We start from the raw sequence: 15,976 nt of genomic DNA on the forward strand, positions 1-15,976 counted from the left end.
TTAGCACAGGGCTTAAGCCAGACAAACTGAGGGGAGCTGGGATGTGTGTGTTCAAGTAAGCACACAGGAGGAAGGAAAAAATATATATATATACACCAGAGATTGTGTGGGTGTCTGACTGCTTGTTGTCCTGACCTTACATGGCTGCCATCCTGACAGTCATGCTTATTGCCTGTCAGAAGAGACAGCTCAGACTGTTAAAGACACAGGGCGCCACACCACAGGCTGCACGTTTGTCACGCGGCCGGCGGTGAACACGAACTTCAGAAGTGTGTGACTGGCAGCGTCGATGTGTGCTCACACACAAGTGAAAGATCAGAGCCGGTTTCACGACGTTAACTCGTTGAAAATGGTGCAAGAACTGAGGTTAAACTGTGTTGCCCAACTGCAGCCCTCTTCCTGCTGCTTTTAAAGGTTACAGACAGCAAATCTTTTAAAGTACGCCGCTGTCAAAGCAAGGTAATAAAACCGATATTACTACAAGGTTGAACTTTCCTCCAGCTTAGCATGCTAAGCCTCGGTTTTCCATGACTGCGCGTGAATAGGACTGAAAAATCGGGCCTTTTCTGCCAACTCCTGGCAGCCGTTTGTGTTCAAGCACCGCGTCTTCGGGGACTCGCAGCGCAAGCTCCACGGACTCGTGGTCGCACTGAACAGAGCAGAAAATGACAAAAACGGGCCCCTATTTTCCCACTTTTATCGCAGCGGTTACGTTCTACAGAACACAGCCACACTTCAGCGCACCTCAACAAAATCCCTTATCTCAGGTAATGGACACACTGACAGAGGATACTGTCAAAGGAAGTGGACTGGATGACAGGTGGGTGGAAAAGCAGGAAGGGCATGCATAGTGCATGCTGCTAAATTAGGAAATAAATCACTGAGTTTGGTCTTAAATAATGATAACACTTCTTGTAATTCTACTGTAAGATTTAAGGTCAACTTCTACTACAACTTCAATTTAAGCCCGGTGAAAACCTTAAAGTCAGAACAAACTGCAAAGCAAGCCATCTTAAAATCTCTCAACATTTTGAGCACAGTATCAAAGCAAATCAGACTAGATGAATAAAGTTAACTTGATCAACTCTTGGCTCTGACTTGAAACGACTAAAAAGACAAAATAGCCTGGTATCTTCTTGTGACCTAATTGTACTTTATTATGATTTAAAATCATTTTCTTCCCATACAGATATTGTAGGTAACAAAAGTATTTCCCCTAAAAAGTTTAAGATTCAGGAGAAAAAGATGAAGATAACCTGGAGCATCCCAGCATCTGCTTCTGCCATCTTAGTTTATTCTGAACGGATTATAAAGTGGAAACTATGGTCCCTTTTGAGCTCAGAATTACTGTCAGTATATTTAATTATTCTGTTTTTGTTTATGTATGTGTGTGAATGTTTGTCTGTTGGGTTAGCGAAATAGCTCATGAGCCACTGAACAGATTTTTATAAAACTCAGAAATTCATTACTGAACGTACATCACCAACTAATTAACTTTTTAGAGTCAACCCATTTAAGATGGCTACGGTCGCTGCTGTGGCGGCCAATACAAAAATGGCTGCAACATCAGGTAATTTTACAGATATTGAGTTATAATTTGGTACCTGCCGAGCATCATCCTCCACATAGTCTTAGAGCTAAAAGGTAAAATGAGATCTTGCAGTATTGCATCAGATTGCACAAAACATTTGCAAAGTTTGACCGAAACGCCTTGTCGTTCCGTTATTTCTCTTCAGAAGATGAGAAAGCTTAAAATTCTGTCATGAAAAGCAGCGGGCGATATGTATTCCTTGAAGGAATTATATGTCTTTCATATTAAGAGTGATTTTAAAACCTGAGAACACCTTTTGACATGTTTAGTTTGTCAAATTCTGTAGCCTATGTGCACAGGCGTGTTAATCAGAATCCTAAAAATACATGGCCAGAAAAAACAAAACAAAACAAAAAAAAAAAGGTCTACACTGCCATGAAAGTATATTTGACTACTAAAAGAACAATTTCCTCTGCGTTTGCCAAATCAAATGCAAGCCTAGTGTTTATTTCCTGCCTGAATTGTGTGCATGCCTCTCAAGCCAATGACTAGAGTCTGCCAAAGAACTGACGGGCCTGAAAATGACCTACAAAAACAATCAGTAACTGGTGAATAAGCATGTTTGGAGCTACGCAAGTAATCCATCACTGAACAAGGATTTCAGTTTTTTTTTTTTTTTTTTGGAATTAGTAAATCAATTCCCATTGGTAAAATAGTGTTTGAAGAAGAAAACATAAAAAAAAAAAATAAGACGCAGTGATTACTTAAGCTTAGCTGAATAACACCTAAATTTAACGCCAAACAAAATGGAAAAAAGTGAGATGGCGACTCATCTTACGGCATTTATTTTATGTCTCAGTAACATCAAACCCTTCTAGTTTGAGACGAAGGCTTGAGGTTGAGTTACAGCTTCTGCCTAAGTTGTATTTTGAACAGACAAACCAGATAATTATTGGTCCCGTACCAAAATGTCTGCTAGAGTAAACACGCTGACTAGCAGTTGGCAGACGACTAATGCTGCTGAGTCCAGCCCACCAACACAAGAACAAAAAAATCCTATTATCTGTTTTTCACAAAGTGTTCAAACAATTGACTAAAACTGCACAGTGTAAAATGATACAGTGCAACTTTTACCAAGAGGAAGGAGTAAAACCGTTCAGATATATAGTCACATAAACTGTAACAAGTATGCAAACCCATACATACATATAAACTAAATAAATACACAAATTATTCGATTTGATTCAGATATAACTAGTAAATCTGCAAGTTCAGGCGAGTGAAATCACGTGAAAACTCACCAAAATAATGTGTGAATGCTGATTCAACATGTTAGCTTTTAGCTAGGATGTTGCCAATTTAAGCTTTTAGCTCAGTTTTTTAATAATTTCAGCTTTAAATTACGGTTTAGCGGATTAAAGCGTCTGTTCTGCTTGTTTTAACTTAAAACAGTTCAGTTCGTTGATCAAACAATTTTGAGCAAAATCATCGAGACTCTGCCTTCGTACAGCATTTTCACAGAAAGTGCAATTTCTCTGGCTAAATATTTAATCATCTTAGCTTGTTTCTGATACAAACTTTTTCACCATGTCTTCATTTATCTTCAGCCCAGAAATATGTTATGTTATGAAACTTGTATTAAATTAAAAAAAAAGTCCCCAAAAAACAAATTTGTTGTATTTTTGAGCTCTAAATTGTCAGAATAACATGACTAATATCAGCTCCAATCATTTAAGTACAAACAACAACGTTTCATTTGCTTTATGACTAATTCTGAGTCTGCAAGAAAACAGAGCCCTTCCAAACCTTTTTCAAACCAACAGAAAGCGTCCTCTCTGACACTGGTTCTGTACCACGGCCTGCAGAATGTGTGCTCGATTCCTTTGCAGATCAGTGCCTTCGCTGCAGTTTCCTTTGAGACAGGTTCTTCTAAAGATACCAACGTACCCTGAAATATAAACTACAGCAGTGCTATAAAATGATCTAAATTAAATAAAGGGGATATGATGGAGTTGTAGACGTTTGGTCAAACCTTGAAATTAAATTTACGAGCCAAAATTATCTGATATCACAAGAAGTCACACTCAGAGTGTTGTACAACTGAGGTTATTAAAATTAATCAAGTAGTTCATCAGGTATCTTAATAACAAACACACACACACGGGCAAAAACATTATTGTCGTCCTCCTTTCGGCAGCAGGTGATAGAGATGGATGTAAACACAAATAGCAACACTACAACACGTTCTATTCGTAGTGAGATAATGAACGCGGCTGGCAGTCCTATCAGAGAGACTTTCTGCTGCTTGTCGTCATCTCTGCTGCGCGTGAGAGCGAGAACGATACAGATGCCATTAATGACCTGCGGCGCACATCAATCCCTGCCAAATTGGCCACATCCAGCATCTATAAATACTGTAGGCGTGTGAGCGGAGGAATTAAATTACACCTGATCAGAATAAAGTCCTCTCTGCTGCTTATGAGTTTATAAAGTAGAGAAACGTGCGCTTCCTGCAGAAACGAAGCATTACCGCTGAGTGCGGAATGACTGATGAAATATGTTGAAAAAGCTGAGATTGAACAAGGAAAGCCAGCACAAAAAGGAGCTAAAACTAGCAAAACAGTAGCTAAAAGGGCAGAAGTGAGAAAAACTGAAACGAGCTTAAATTAGCAAAACCATAGCTACAAGCTAAATGCAAGCAAAATGTTAGCGTCAAGCTAAAATGATCAAAACCTTACCTAAAAGCTTAAAATATTAGCTACAAGCTTAAACTACCAAATCTGTAGCTAAAAGCCAAAATCGGCAATACAATGACTAAAAGCTTATATTAGCAAAACCATAGCTACAGACCAAAAAAAAAGCAAAACTGTAGCTAAAAGCTAAAACTAGAGAAATCTTTGCTAAAAGCTTAAATTAGCAAATTATTAGCTACAAGCTAAAAGTGGCAAAACTGTAGCTAAAGCAGATTTCAAAGGTGACATTTTGAAGGAACTGAAGAGATCTTAATCGATTTCTAAAGGGAAGTTTTGTACATAAAATTAAGTATTTTGAAAACTGTAATAGTTACAAAAACCAAACGTCATAGCTCTATGTTTTCAATCGAGCTAAGCATTTTGATATTTGAACAGGTAAAAAAGCCCAAAGTATGCAGAAGTAGTTTACAGAAGAAGTAGTACACGGAAATATACAGAAACTACTAACAGGACAACAACAGTGTGAATGCTGACTCAGCAGTCCCACAATATAGCATTTACATTATCTTTCCTTGTGCGAGGCGTTTGAGTGTCTGTATATCGGTTTCAGCGAGCCTCAGTGTCATGTTGCCAACAGATCAGCGGTTCTGGAAGCACCGCTCCCGTCTGGCTCTGACAGAAGAGGAGACTAGGCATGCGAGGGAGCGTGGGAGGAGAGGGGAGGCTGCTATCTGACCAGTGAGAGTGAGAAGAGTTTCCCCGGCTCCGGGCGTGCGTCTCCGTGTTCGTACGAGGGCTGCGGCGCATTCAAACTTTCGAGTGGTGACTCAAGTGTGCTACGCTGCAGCCAACGCTCCGGCGGGGTATTTATACACGGCGAGGTGTGGATCTCTGCTGGGTCTGTCCCCACAGGGGGAGGCTGGAGAGGGAAGGTACCAGCTCAGAGCTATGAGGGAACCCCCTAAAGCTATGCTCTGTGCCCACGTTAGGATAAGCAAATGAATCACTGACTGAAAAGATCAAACATGCTAATATATTAAAATGTACTCTGATTCAGACGCTGAAAATGAAGCCATGAACTCATTAGTTTATTTTCCCCAGGCAGCAAATCAGCTTTTTGCTCTAAAAACACTGGCTTTTAAATTGGAAGAGCTGGATTTGAGAAATCTAACACCTAACCAGGCATGTCAGCTCTGCTTTTTGAGTTTGAAGAAAAATAATTAGGATTTTTGGGACAAGAAATATGTAAAAACCACATTTAGTTAACCCACAAAGTAAAACGGTAAGCTACAAATAAGGATAATGTGTTTGAATTTCGTTTGGGAAAACTAACAAAACCAGCATTGCATTATATTATATTATTTTATATTATATGTGTGAGTAAATGGCCCATCTTCTCTTATGATAATCAGCACCAGACACCGGGGAACCTAAGGCTCAACAACCAAGACTGCCAACTATCACATTTTACCTTCTTTGTTCAGTTTTAAAGCATTATAAGAGCCCAAACACAACCTTACCGTGCACCTAAACCTTATAAACAACTTCCATTCGCCTGTAAAGCTTTAAATGTTCAAGTTCAGATACGATATATTCACTGCTCAAAAAGGTGAGGAAAAGGGGCCACAGAATTATCTAAGAAATTCACTTTTTATCAGGCAAAAGAAATCTAAAAAGCAGCCTTTTTTCATATAGGATAGGAACTGTAGATGATGCTTTAAATTACAAAGGCGGACGATAATGTCTTGGCTTGTGTATGTGTTTGTTAGCAGATATATAGACTGATATAATACAGCTGATTAACATTTGAGTCAGCCTGATTCAAGATGGCTGCCACAACCATCTGCCCTTAATAAACAAACACCAAAATGACGATGGCTCAGTCATTTTATCAGATACTGAGCTATAATTTGGTGTGGTAGTAGCTGAGAGTCATTCACAGCACATACTCTGAGGGTGATGGGCATAAAGTGGGGAAAGCGACTTAATGTTATTTCTTGCATTTTCTTGCATGAAAATAACAAGATTACAACAATAAACAGATTACATAACTGGTCTCCATAATTCTCATTAGACTATATTTAAATATTATCGCTGTTGTTTATTAATTATTGGTACATATCTTTAAAGATGATGTAAATATAAGCTGACACCATCAGCTTATATAAATAAATAAAATAAATAAATGATTTTTCTCCCCCCCCCCCCATCCTTGAGAAAGTGGTTAACACGGGAGCTGCTGTGGATGTGCAGCAAAAACAATAACAAACCGTCACCCACCCGTGTGCTACGTGACAGCGCTGGTACTACAAGTTCCTTACCTTCTTTACCGAGCTTCGCGGCGTCAGCGGGACAGCGAGGCGCTTTGTCGCCGTTATCCACTGGCGAGACAGCGTCTGAGTGAACAAAACACCCCGCTTACAAACACACAGGGGTATTTACAACAAACTTCGCGAGGCCATGCGCGAAGCAACCCCCAGCACTCACACACACACACACTCCCGCTGCCCTGTCGGGTTCTGGCTATGTCACGTTAGCATTAGCATCGCCTAGCGCTCACTAACGCGAGCGGGGAGCTGTCAAAGCTAACAAAACTTACAGCTGGACAGTTGAGCGTATCGTGACTGAACGCGTCGGCGAGGCGCAAAAACTGTGCACACAAAAACCGCCTAAGCTAGCTGCGCTCTCCCCGCACGTGCACGGCTGCTAAAGCGAGCTGCGAACGCTGCGTTTTCTCCTGGTATTTTTTATTTATTTATTTTATTTTGACAGTTACTTTGCTCGCGCTTTGACAGACCCTGCGTGGTGGTGGAGGAGCTTACTCAACTCAATCACAGACAGTTTTGAGACCACGCACACTCCCGACAGTTTTGTCAGCAAAAAAACAAACAAAAACAAAAAAACAAAACCCCAAGAAACACAAGCGACGCGCGAACTTACTGTCAACAACACGTAATTTAGCTGCACTAACGAAGGAAGACCATGGCTTGCAAAGGAAGGAATCCGGACTTGGTATTTGGCGATCCAGTGTCGCCATTGCTCTTCCTTCTTGTTGCTTTGCTGAGAGCCGTTTTTTCCTCTCTCTCTCTCTCGCTCTCCCTCTCCCTCTCTCTCTCTCCCCTTCGCACGCAGCAGACGAAAAAACGAAAGAACGAGATGCGGTGACGTCACTGCCGGCAAGTTTCGGATCGGCTCGGCCTTTGTCGGAAGGACTGAGAGGCTTGAGCGACAGACACGGAGCTATTAAGGAGTTCAAAAGTTCACTGTGTACCACACAGCCACAGCTGTGCAACTATTAATGAATAAATAGCAAACGTGAAATTATGAGGAATAAATACAGAAAAATGAACACCCATATAAATTAACTGAGACTAATTCCCAATACTTATTCATAGTACGAACAGGATATATTTTTGGAGTCAGTTCTGTCTGTTAGCAAAATAGCTCACAAGTCACTGGATGAATTTTAATTAACCTTTCAGGAAATAATCACTAAATGTACATCTACAACTGATTACCTTTTGGAGCCAAGCTGATTTAAGATGGTCAATATAGCTGATCGACCTTAGGAAATGCAAAGATGGTAACTCATTCAATTTTGCAGAAATTGAGCTAAAATTTAGTGTGATTGTAGCTGAAAATCATTCGCAACACATACTCAGAGTGCTACTCGATGTGAAAGAGATCAGCTCAAAACATTTTGCATTGACTGCTGTCATCAACCCTGATTGTCTGTTGTCAAAATCCCTCATGAACCACTGGATGGATTTTAATGGAACCTTTAGAAAGTAATTATCGGATGTACCTCCACCGCTGATCAACCTTTGGAGTCAATCCAATTCAAGATGGCCGCCACAGCTAGTCGACATTAGCCAAAACAAAAAAGGCTAAAGCTCAGTCATTTTAAGAGATATTAAACTATAATTTGGTGTGGTAGAAGCTGTGAGTCATTCACAACAAATACAATGTTTACAGCTGCGACAACTCTGTCATTTCTCATCATAAGATGATCTTGGTCATTAAGAAAAAGCATATGTAAGCGTCCTTGAACTTGATATTTTGTTTCAATTGTTTTTGTAGCAGATGGAGGTTGCAGTGATCTGCCAATCTCTGGCTCTAACAATTTTTTTTTTGTCTATACAGGAAAGTACAAAAATTACTTCACAATATTTTTTGTAAAAAGACAATTGGATTTTCAATTATGAAACTATGTAAATAAATTCTTCCAAATTTCCCTCTAATCCAGAACAAGAATGTTTAGGATGTCAGGTCAACTCAGCAGGTGGCGCTCATGGCACTACACCGCCCTCTGGTGGCTGGAAATATAAACTCAGCAACAGTGAAGAGAAAAAAGGCCTTTAAAATAATAATAAAGTACCACTTCTTCTTGCGTATCTTTACAGCTCAAAACAGGGTGAAAACCAAATGTCTCTCCTAAAATGGACACACTTTGTCTGTATTGCAAATTGAGCTCCTTGAGCAGAACAAATTGATGAATATCGCAGCGTATAAAATGTTGTGCTTCTATCCTCACGCAGGCATGGTGCAGCTCAGACAGAGTGCTGATTATGAAGAAGTGACGGTGTTAAATGAGGGTGAGGAAATGACACTGATTAATGGGTGACGTCAGTACTGCACACAAGACACAGCCTGTTCCCACGTCATGTGACGAGCTTCTGTATACACATATCCACGATTGTCTTTTCCGTCCCCTCAAACACACACACACACACACACACACACACAAAGGATGACTCAGTCACAATGTTGTGTTTGTTTCCCCACACAGTGATCTCTGAGGTCGTAGGATCATCCAGAATGTCACACAGGACCAATCAGTGGGGTCGCAGTCTTGGTTTTGTGTCATGAAAGCCTTTACATGTTCAAATGCAATTTTTTTTTTTTCTGCTGATCCTAAAACGTACTAGATTACACGCTACAGAAAGCTTCTGCCACATTCAAAATAACAAACAAAAAAAGCTTTTTTTCCCCCCAAATGACAGACTCCATGTACACAAGTACATAAACTGCCACATATAAAAGATGTTCACTGGGAAAAAAAACACAATTTTTTATTGAAAAAGTACATTGAAACTATGCAAGACAGTGGACGTCTTTTTACCAAAATGCATTTAAAAAAACAGATACAGCTCACTGGATGATGGTCACAACAGCAGAGAGGAGGCATAACCAGTATACTGCCCTCACACACTCACTGTTTCATTTCACTTCAACTTCAGTGAAAGTTCAAGGCAAATACATCAGCATGAGACAACAAAAATCAAAAACTATGCCAACATTACATTATAGTAAACTAAAACTAAACATAAAAAACAGCTCATAAACACATAACCAGATCACTGTTTGGTGTCACCTGAAAAAATAAGAAAATAAACAAAAGAAATGAGCTTCAACTAGGAAAAAGGAAACGATTGATTTGGCAGAATATCATCAGATAGGCAAAACATCTGTATTCATTTTAAAAAGAATGTTATTAATACATTCATCAAGACGGCATAAAAAGAGCCACGAAACATGGGAAGATCTGTCCTTTAATCGGTACCTTGGTAGATGGTGCGGCTGCACCTGTGGCAGCTTTTTTTTTCCTGGACTTGATAATTATCGCCTATCCTTCATGGGTTCACACTCAGAAAACTGAAAAATCCTATAAAGCACCATAAGTACGACTACATTCCTGATGTTTGAGTTTAAAGCCACTTCACGCCATTCATCCTGAAGCTTAAATACTGATGAAAATATGGCTGAATCCAGGAGTTTTAAGATTTCAAGACATTGCACTTACAGCCATCTGCCACTAGGAGGTGAATGGTAGAACTGAGGCAACCTAATAATTGAAATAATAAAAAAAAAAAACAAGGCTTGACTAAGACTTTTGCATCCTGAAATGTAAAATAAAAAAACCCACAGAGGCAGGTTTCATGTTTACATGATAAAAACATAAATATGTCAGTTTTTATGTCAAAAGTATCCATGGATGAATATTAGCTTCTAAAACAGGTCATTTGGTTTAAAGGAGCGGTTCTCAAAACTGGGCTCGGGACCCCACTTGGGGTCATGAAACACCAATTGTGGGGTCTTGAGAAGATCTACAAAAATTAAATTAATTTTAAAAATGATTGCCAATAGCATATTTAGCTTTAACTGTTCCAAAGAAGTAAAAATATTGCTGATAAATGCACAAATCGTACAGTTAATTAAATGGCTTCCTGGGAGTGTTTGCATACTCCAGGAGGGGTCAGGAGGGATTCTGTTACGAACGTTGGATCACTGTGTGCATGTTGGCTACATGTTCGCACCTGTGCTGCTCGAGTAAAGTCAGCTTAAAGTTGAAATGAATCATATATAAAAGCAGTCTTGCTGCTGATATAGCACTGAAAACAAGTAAAAAGTAAAGCCGCTGAAAGCCTTTGCTGTGAAATCATCTTCTTCCTGCTTACTCTACAAACGTGTGATTGCTTTGTCCCTCAGAGAGATATTTGGGGAGGAATTCCTCAATATTTCCATCTGCTGAAAGTCAAATGCTCCATGGTGGTGGTAGCATCATGGTAAAGAGCGTTTTATTTTATTTGTATGCATAAAATCCCTGTCAGTGTTGGATGTTTGAATGTGTGGTAAAAAACAGGACTTTCTGTGTGCGCTGTGTGCATGGTAATGTTTGTTCCGAGTGTAAATCTGCGTTCACTGTTTTGTTAGATCGGCGCAGGGACCTGTTGCCTTCCAGGTCCGGGTTGAGAGGAATACTTCTGGGAGTGCCAGCGAGTCTCCTTGTACACAAACCAGGCGTTACCGGCCCACACGAACATGTTGAGGTAGCCAAACACCTGCAAAAGGCACAGGCAGACGGAGCACACATACACAACATTTAGGGAGCTTTATCACTTAAACTAGGCCTGAATGACTGCTTTAGGTGTAGAGTGAGCGAGACCGGTCCAGTCTAAATGTTCTGTAGTCTTCTCACCACAGAGATGTTGAGGGTCCGCATGTTGGCGAACTCTGTCACCTCACAGGTGACGTTGCTGCCCTTGCAAAGGGCCAACGTGTTGCTGATTCCTTCCGTATTCGTGGCGTCCTTCACATTCTGCAGGCCCTTTGCCCAGGCGGAGGAACACACCAACCACAGGAAAACCAGGATCGCTGTGATGACAAAGTCCTGGTGAAAAAAAAAAAAAGCAAAAAATTTGCCCTAAAGACAAGATTCTGCTGAAGCCACATGGATCTATATATGTTTAATTTATATACTTACACAAATTGGTCCAAAGTCAGAGTCCTTATAGACATGCATGTAGCCTAAATAAACCAACAAAGCTACCATGCTGTACAGGAAGCAGACAACGCCGACTCCTACAAAGAACTCCACTGCAGACGCCGAGTCTCCCATCATGTGCGTCATGGTGACGGAGTGGTTACAGACGGTGGCGTTTCCCTGGATGAGCAGGACTTGGTTCAACCTGAGCGCGATACAGGACAGGAATGTGGAGCACAAAAGAACAAAAGTTGAGTCACCGTTTATCCAGTTATGGCTAAATTGTTGTTCAAGATTTTACAAAAAAAAAAAAAAGAAAGCCAATTGCGTTCGACCTGTCACCTGAACGGGTAGTGAAAGTTGGCACTGAGCGTCGTGTTTGAGCCGTCGCCACAGAAGAGCGTTACGATGTTCCTCCCCGAGAATCCGCCACAGCTTCCAAAGGCAAATATGGCCGTGAGCTGTTTGGACAGACACCATAAAATGGACATGATAGAGAGAAAGCGTAACATTTAAACCTTAATTTACTTCATTCAACCAATAAAGTAAAATCACAATCAAGAAACTTCAGATGCATAAAGAAAAGAGACGAGATGCTGTGACTTTTAGTATATTTAGCAGAACCAACTGATTGGCTAATGCAAACCAAGGAGTAAATACAACAACTTAAAGCATATTTCTTCCACCATAATTTGAAAAAAGTGTCTACCATCTTGGAAATGTAGTCTCATTAATTCTGCCTTCCAGCTTTTTAAGAATAAACTTAAATTTTTGGCCCTGCTGGTTCAGAGAACAGCTTTTCCACACAGAACAGATTTTGCTTCTTTGTTTAATCTTCAGCAATTATCTTCTTCCTGCCATTGTTGCTCAGAGGTCTTCTGAGGGGAGGGACTCAAGAACATTAACATTAAACAATGTTAGCGAGGCTTTTAGTCCCTTAGAAGGAACTCTGAGTTGTAAGGTCTGTGTTGGGAGACTTTAATTTTCCTCCGTTTCTATCCGTGCATCCAATGGTTTTGCTGCTGCTTCAAGAAGAACCAGTCGAGATGGCTAAAGCATCTGTCCGCAGTGCCTTCCAGACTCTTCCCAAGGGAGGCGTTCCACACGTGCCTCACTGGAAGCAGGCCTCAGGGCCTCAGGACTCGCCGGGAAATACCTTTATGTCCCCAGCTGAAGAGCTGGAGGGTGTAGGTGGAGCGAATGAGGCCTTGATCTCACTTTCATGACCTATTTCTGGATAAGTGGGGCAAAAGAAATTCAAGCTAAATTGGATTTAAGCTAAGATATTCAAGGTTAAACACGAAGAACGAAGGAAAAGTCTACCGCTAAACTCTAAGAAAGTGAATCATGTCAAAAATAATTTTAGAAAAGTCAAAGGAAATTGCCTTTTGAGAATGGTTTAAAGTAGTTCTTCTACAGCCTATGAATGTGAAAATGCTTAGTAACACACTCTGTACCCACACCTAATACCTTCAAGAAAGAGATACACATGCTTCCAGTAAGAACGTGCTTACAAGAAGGGGAGATTTATTTTACACCACACACACACACACACACACACACACATCGAGGCTTCTCTCCAGATGTCGTTCCAGATGTCACTTCCTGTTTTTTTTTCCTGCCTACACACCACAGTCAGCTACTTCTGCCACATTCTTGTTTTATCGACTCCGTCCCTCTTCCAGTGCGAGGTCACGGGGCAGCAGCAGGAGCAACTTTAACAGCCAGCGTGAGCCGTGTACACACGCACACTCCGGATTAGTTTGTCCACATTTTTAACTTCAGAAGCAGCATGAATACAATCATATCTGCTCGGCAAAACCGAAACCCCCCCCTGCCAAGAAAGCGGAATCTGCTAAAAGACTCCTTCTTCTGACAAAGATCGTGAACACACTGGATTGGTCTGCCAGACGTTTGGAGAGCACGTTCTCCCTGAGAACACTGGAGTGTGTGGCGGCTCTTGTGCTTTCGACAAAAGCAACACAAAGCCCGAATCACTGTCACAAACCAGAGAAATGTTGCACCGTCATCAATCCAAAAAGAGGGAAAAAGACAACATTTTTATTTTCTTTTTTTTTTCAGCACGCTGGGCAAAGAGTCGAAGCATTGGCTCAACATTCCTTCCTGTTTACGACCACTTGGATGATACCATCTATGGAGATATGCTCAGGCCAAACCACTTATGTACCAATTAAACACTGGCATCACTGGACACTCTTCAAAAAGAGATGGTTATTAGGCAAAAAGGTTTGACTTGATTAAATTGTTAAATATAGCGTTAAAACTACTGTTTGAACAATATGTAGATTTATTACTTCCATCAAAGATGTTCTGGTTTGTTTGGCAGTGGGACTGGACACAAACTATCAGTGTAACTCTTAGGACATGTGAAGCATTTTAAACCAACTTTGGTGTCGACAGTTTCAGCGCTGCGTCACTTCCAGTGGGTTGGGGACGCCTTTGTGATTGGAACTTTTGAACCACGCGTCCAACATTTGCCAACAATGTGCAGGTAAATTATTTGAAAGTGGTTCATTAACCTCTGCAGCTTTTGATTTAGAACCACGTCCTTGAAAAGATCTGTTTTGGGGCCACTTTTTTCCCCCCAACTCTTGCCAAAAGCCTCTGCCAAAGTTAACGATACGAGCTTGTGCAGGCTTTGTTCGTAGACCAGAATTGATCATTTAGCTCTGTGCGGATGAGTAATTGTGTCGTATTAAAATAAACCGGGGTTATATAAAGCCAACGCTTCAAACAAAGCTCTGTTGAGAGTCAGATGACTGCTGTTGTGTGGTTCTGTGTGTGTGTGTGTGTGAGCATTATGAGAAAACAGAACAGAATTAACCCTCGCTGGATTTCTCTGACCCAGTTTTGCAAAGCAAGAACCGATTACTGGACTTTCCACGAGAAACGGCCGCAGTTACGCCCAGGCTGAAGTTTCACCATCAGTCAGAGGCCTTATTCGGAGGTAAATTATTGGTAAGAGGTGCATTAATCTGTAACTGTTGGCCTGTGCAGCCAGTTCACTTAAAAATTCAGCTGAAGCACCTATGCGAGAAGAAACTCCTCCAACTTAAGAGAAAATGCAAATTTCTTCAGGAACTAATGAAATACTGGGTATAAATTCAACTTATTCTTGCACTACAAGCATACTATAAGTTTACAGAACCTTGATAGGAAACAGTTTGGAGACATTTTCAGCTCTGTTTGTGCGTTTTAATTCATAAATTTCCCTTAATGAGGATTAGTCTAGTAGTTTTTGTATGAGGGTGAAAATCTGTGCGAAAGGAGAGGGGTGGGGGGAGAGCCAAAGGAGGGGAGCGGACCTCCCTGTCTTTGGACACATAAAAAAGCAAACAAACAGGACTTACCCACTCTACCAGCTTAATGAAGCCCAGGAGCTCCTTCAGGGGCGACAAGTTGAGTCGAAAACCGGTCATCATGATGGAGTCTTTTGTCCAGGCTTTTCCCTCAACTGTGAGATGATGGTCCAAACGGGGAGGAAAAAAGGGGGGAGTCGTTTGACAGAATGACGTGGTTTTCCTGCGAACGCTGCAAAAAAAAAAAAAAGAAGAAGAAAAAAAAAGTCCGGATCAAGTTATGTGTCCAGTTCTTCAACACGAAGAGCAAAACGCAGAAAGATGAGGGTCTACTTACTTTAAAAGACACTCGAGTCGCGATGGAAACTTGTTTGAAGTCGTAAATGTTGGCTCTTTTGTTCGTGTGGCTCGGACGGAACGACGCCCCGGCGCGCGAGCCTGCGCGTAAAAGCGTGCCAAACTTCCCTTTTTGCGCGCTTCGTCCGTTTTTGGGTGCCAATAAAACGCGGTTAAATGCAAATACTGCAACTTAAAATCCCCTGCAGCTGCAATACAAGAAGTTAGGTTTACTTTTTCTTTTTTTTTTCCTTTACCCCCAGGAGGGGAAAAAACCCCAAAAACATGCAAATGTATTATTCAGTTCCGCTGTGAAAAAGCACTGAAGTCATTCTGCTGAGAGCCGAGAGTCCTGCTCAGTTTCCATGTGATGGGATTACTAGAATGTGGAGGCTGCCTCCTCCTTGCTGAGTTTGCAGCTGCTGACTTGGTCATATGACTCGAGCAAAACCAAATTCCATCAACAGAAAGACAGAAGTTGAACTCCGCTTGGAGTGAAAGCTCATCCAGTCATCCAAAACAGGAAACAGCTACATCCCATCAGGCGTTCATCACATCTGAGGCACAGTCAGGTTAAAAACAGTTCTAAAAAAAAAAGGGGGTCTTAATCTTCCTGGAGTCATTTAAACCCTAATGGATCACAAACTGCTGAAGGATAAAGGCGGATAATGTTTATGTCAGTGTCTGTCTGTTAGCAAAATATCTCATGATCCACAGGATGAATTTTAAAGAGACTTTCAGAAACTAACCACTGGATGTACTTTGATAACTCATTTACTTTTGGAGTCAAAGCGATTCGAGCTTGGCGCCACAGTTAATCAGACTTCAACAA

At 41.0% G+C, this 15,976-nt stretch overlaps 2 protein-coding genes across 4 annotated transcripts in view; both read right to left on the minus strand.

Annotated features, from left to right (window-relative positions):
- Positions 1 to 7,342, minus strand: part of atxn7l1 (ataxin 7-like 1) — a 34,248-nt gene extending 26,906 nt beyond the window's left edge. Inside the window, exons 1-2 of one of the 3 annotated variants that reach the window (XM_017414914.3) lie at positions 7,165 to 7,342; positions 6,546 to 6,620 (exon numbers count right to left, since the gene is read on the minus strand). In XM_017414914.3, coding sequence (XP_017270403.1) covers positions 6,546 to 6,620; positions 7,165 to 7,261 — 172 coding nt within the window. In that variant the 5' untranslated portion in view covers positions 7,262 to 7,342. Of the gene's footprint in view, positions 1 to 6,545; positions 6,621 to 7,164 lie in introns of those variants that run through there. The other 2 variants (XM_037981218.1, XM_037981219.1) reach the window with 2 other exon arrangements.
- A 1,928-nt stretch (positions 7,343 to 9,270) lies between these two features.
- Positions 9,271 to 15,632, minus strand: sypl1 (synaptophysin-like 1). The gene is made up of 6 exons (XM_017414750.3): positions 15,146 to 15,632; positions 14,860 to 15,040; positions 11,831 to 11,949; positions 11,489 to 11,693; positions 11,204 to 11,395; positions 9,271 to 11,066 (listed from the first exon to the last, which is right to left on the minus strand). The coding sequence occupies exons 2-6, from the start codon at positions 14,929 to 14,931 to the stop codon at positions 10,935 to 10,937; spliced, it is 720 nt and encodes a 239-aa protein (XP_017270239.1). The 5' UTR covers positions 14,932 to 15,040; positions 15,146 to 15,632; the 3' UTR covers positions 9,271 to 10,934.
- Positions 15,633 to 15,976: the final 344 nt, after the last annotated feature.

This window comes from Kryptolebias marmoratus, linkage group LG18 (genome assembly GCF_001649575.2).
Source record: "Kryptolebias marmoratus isolate JLee-2015 linkage group LG18, ASM164957v2, whole genome shotgun sequence".
Lineage (NCBI taxonomy): Eukaryota > Metazoa > Chordata > Actinopteri > Cyprinodontiformes > Rivulidae > Kryptolebias > Kryptolebias marmoratus.

Excerpts from the sequence above, each read along its gene's own strand:
- sypl1 (XM_017414750.3), bottom strand. The coding sequence starts at position 14,931 with ATGATGACCGGTTTTCGACTCAACTTGTCGCCCCTGAAGGAGCTCCTG. Across the intron at positions 11,950-14,859 it reads TCATTAAGCTGGTAGAGTGG|CTCACGGCCATATTTGCCTT; the intron begins GTAAGTCCTGTT and ends CTGTCCAAACAG. Across the intron at positions 11,067-11,203 it reads GGACCCTCAACATCTCTGTG|GTGTTTGGCTACCTCAACAT; the intron begins GTGAGAAGACTA and ends TGCCTTTTGCAG.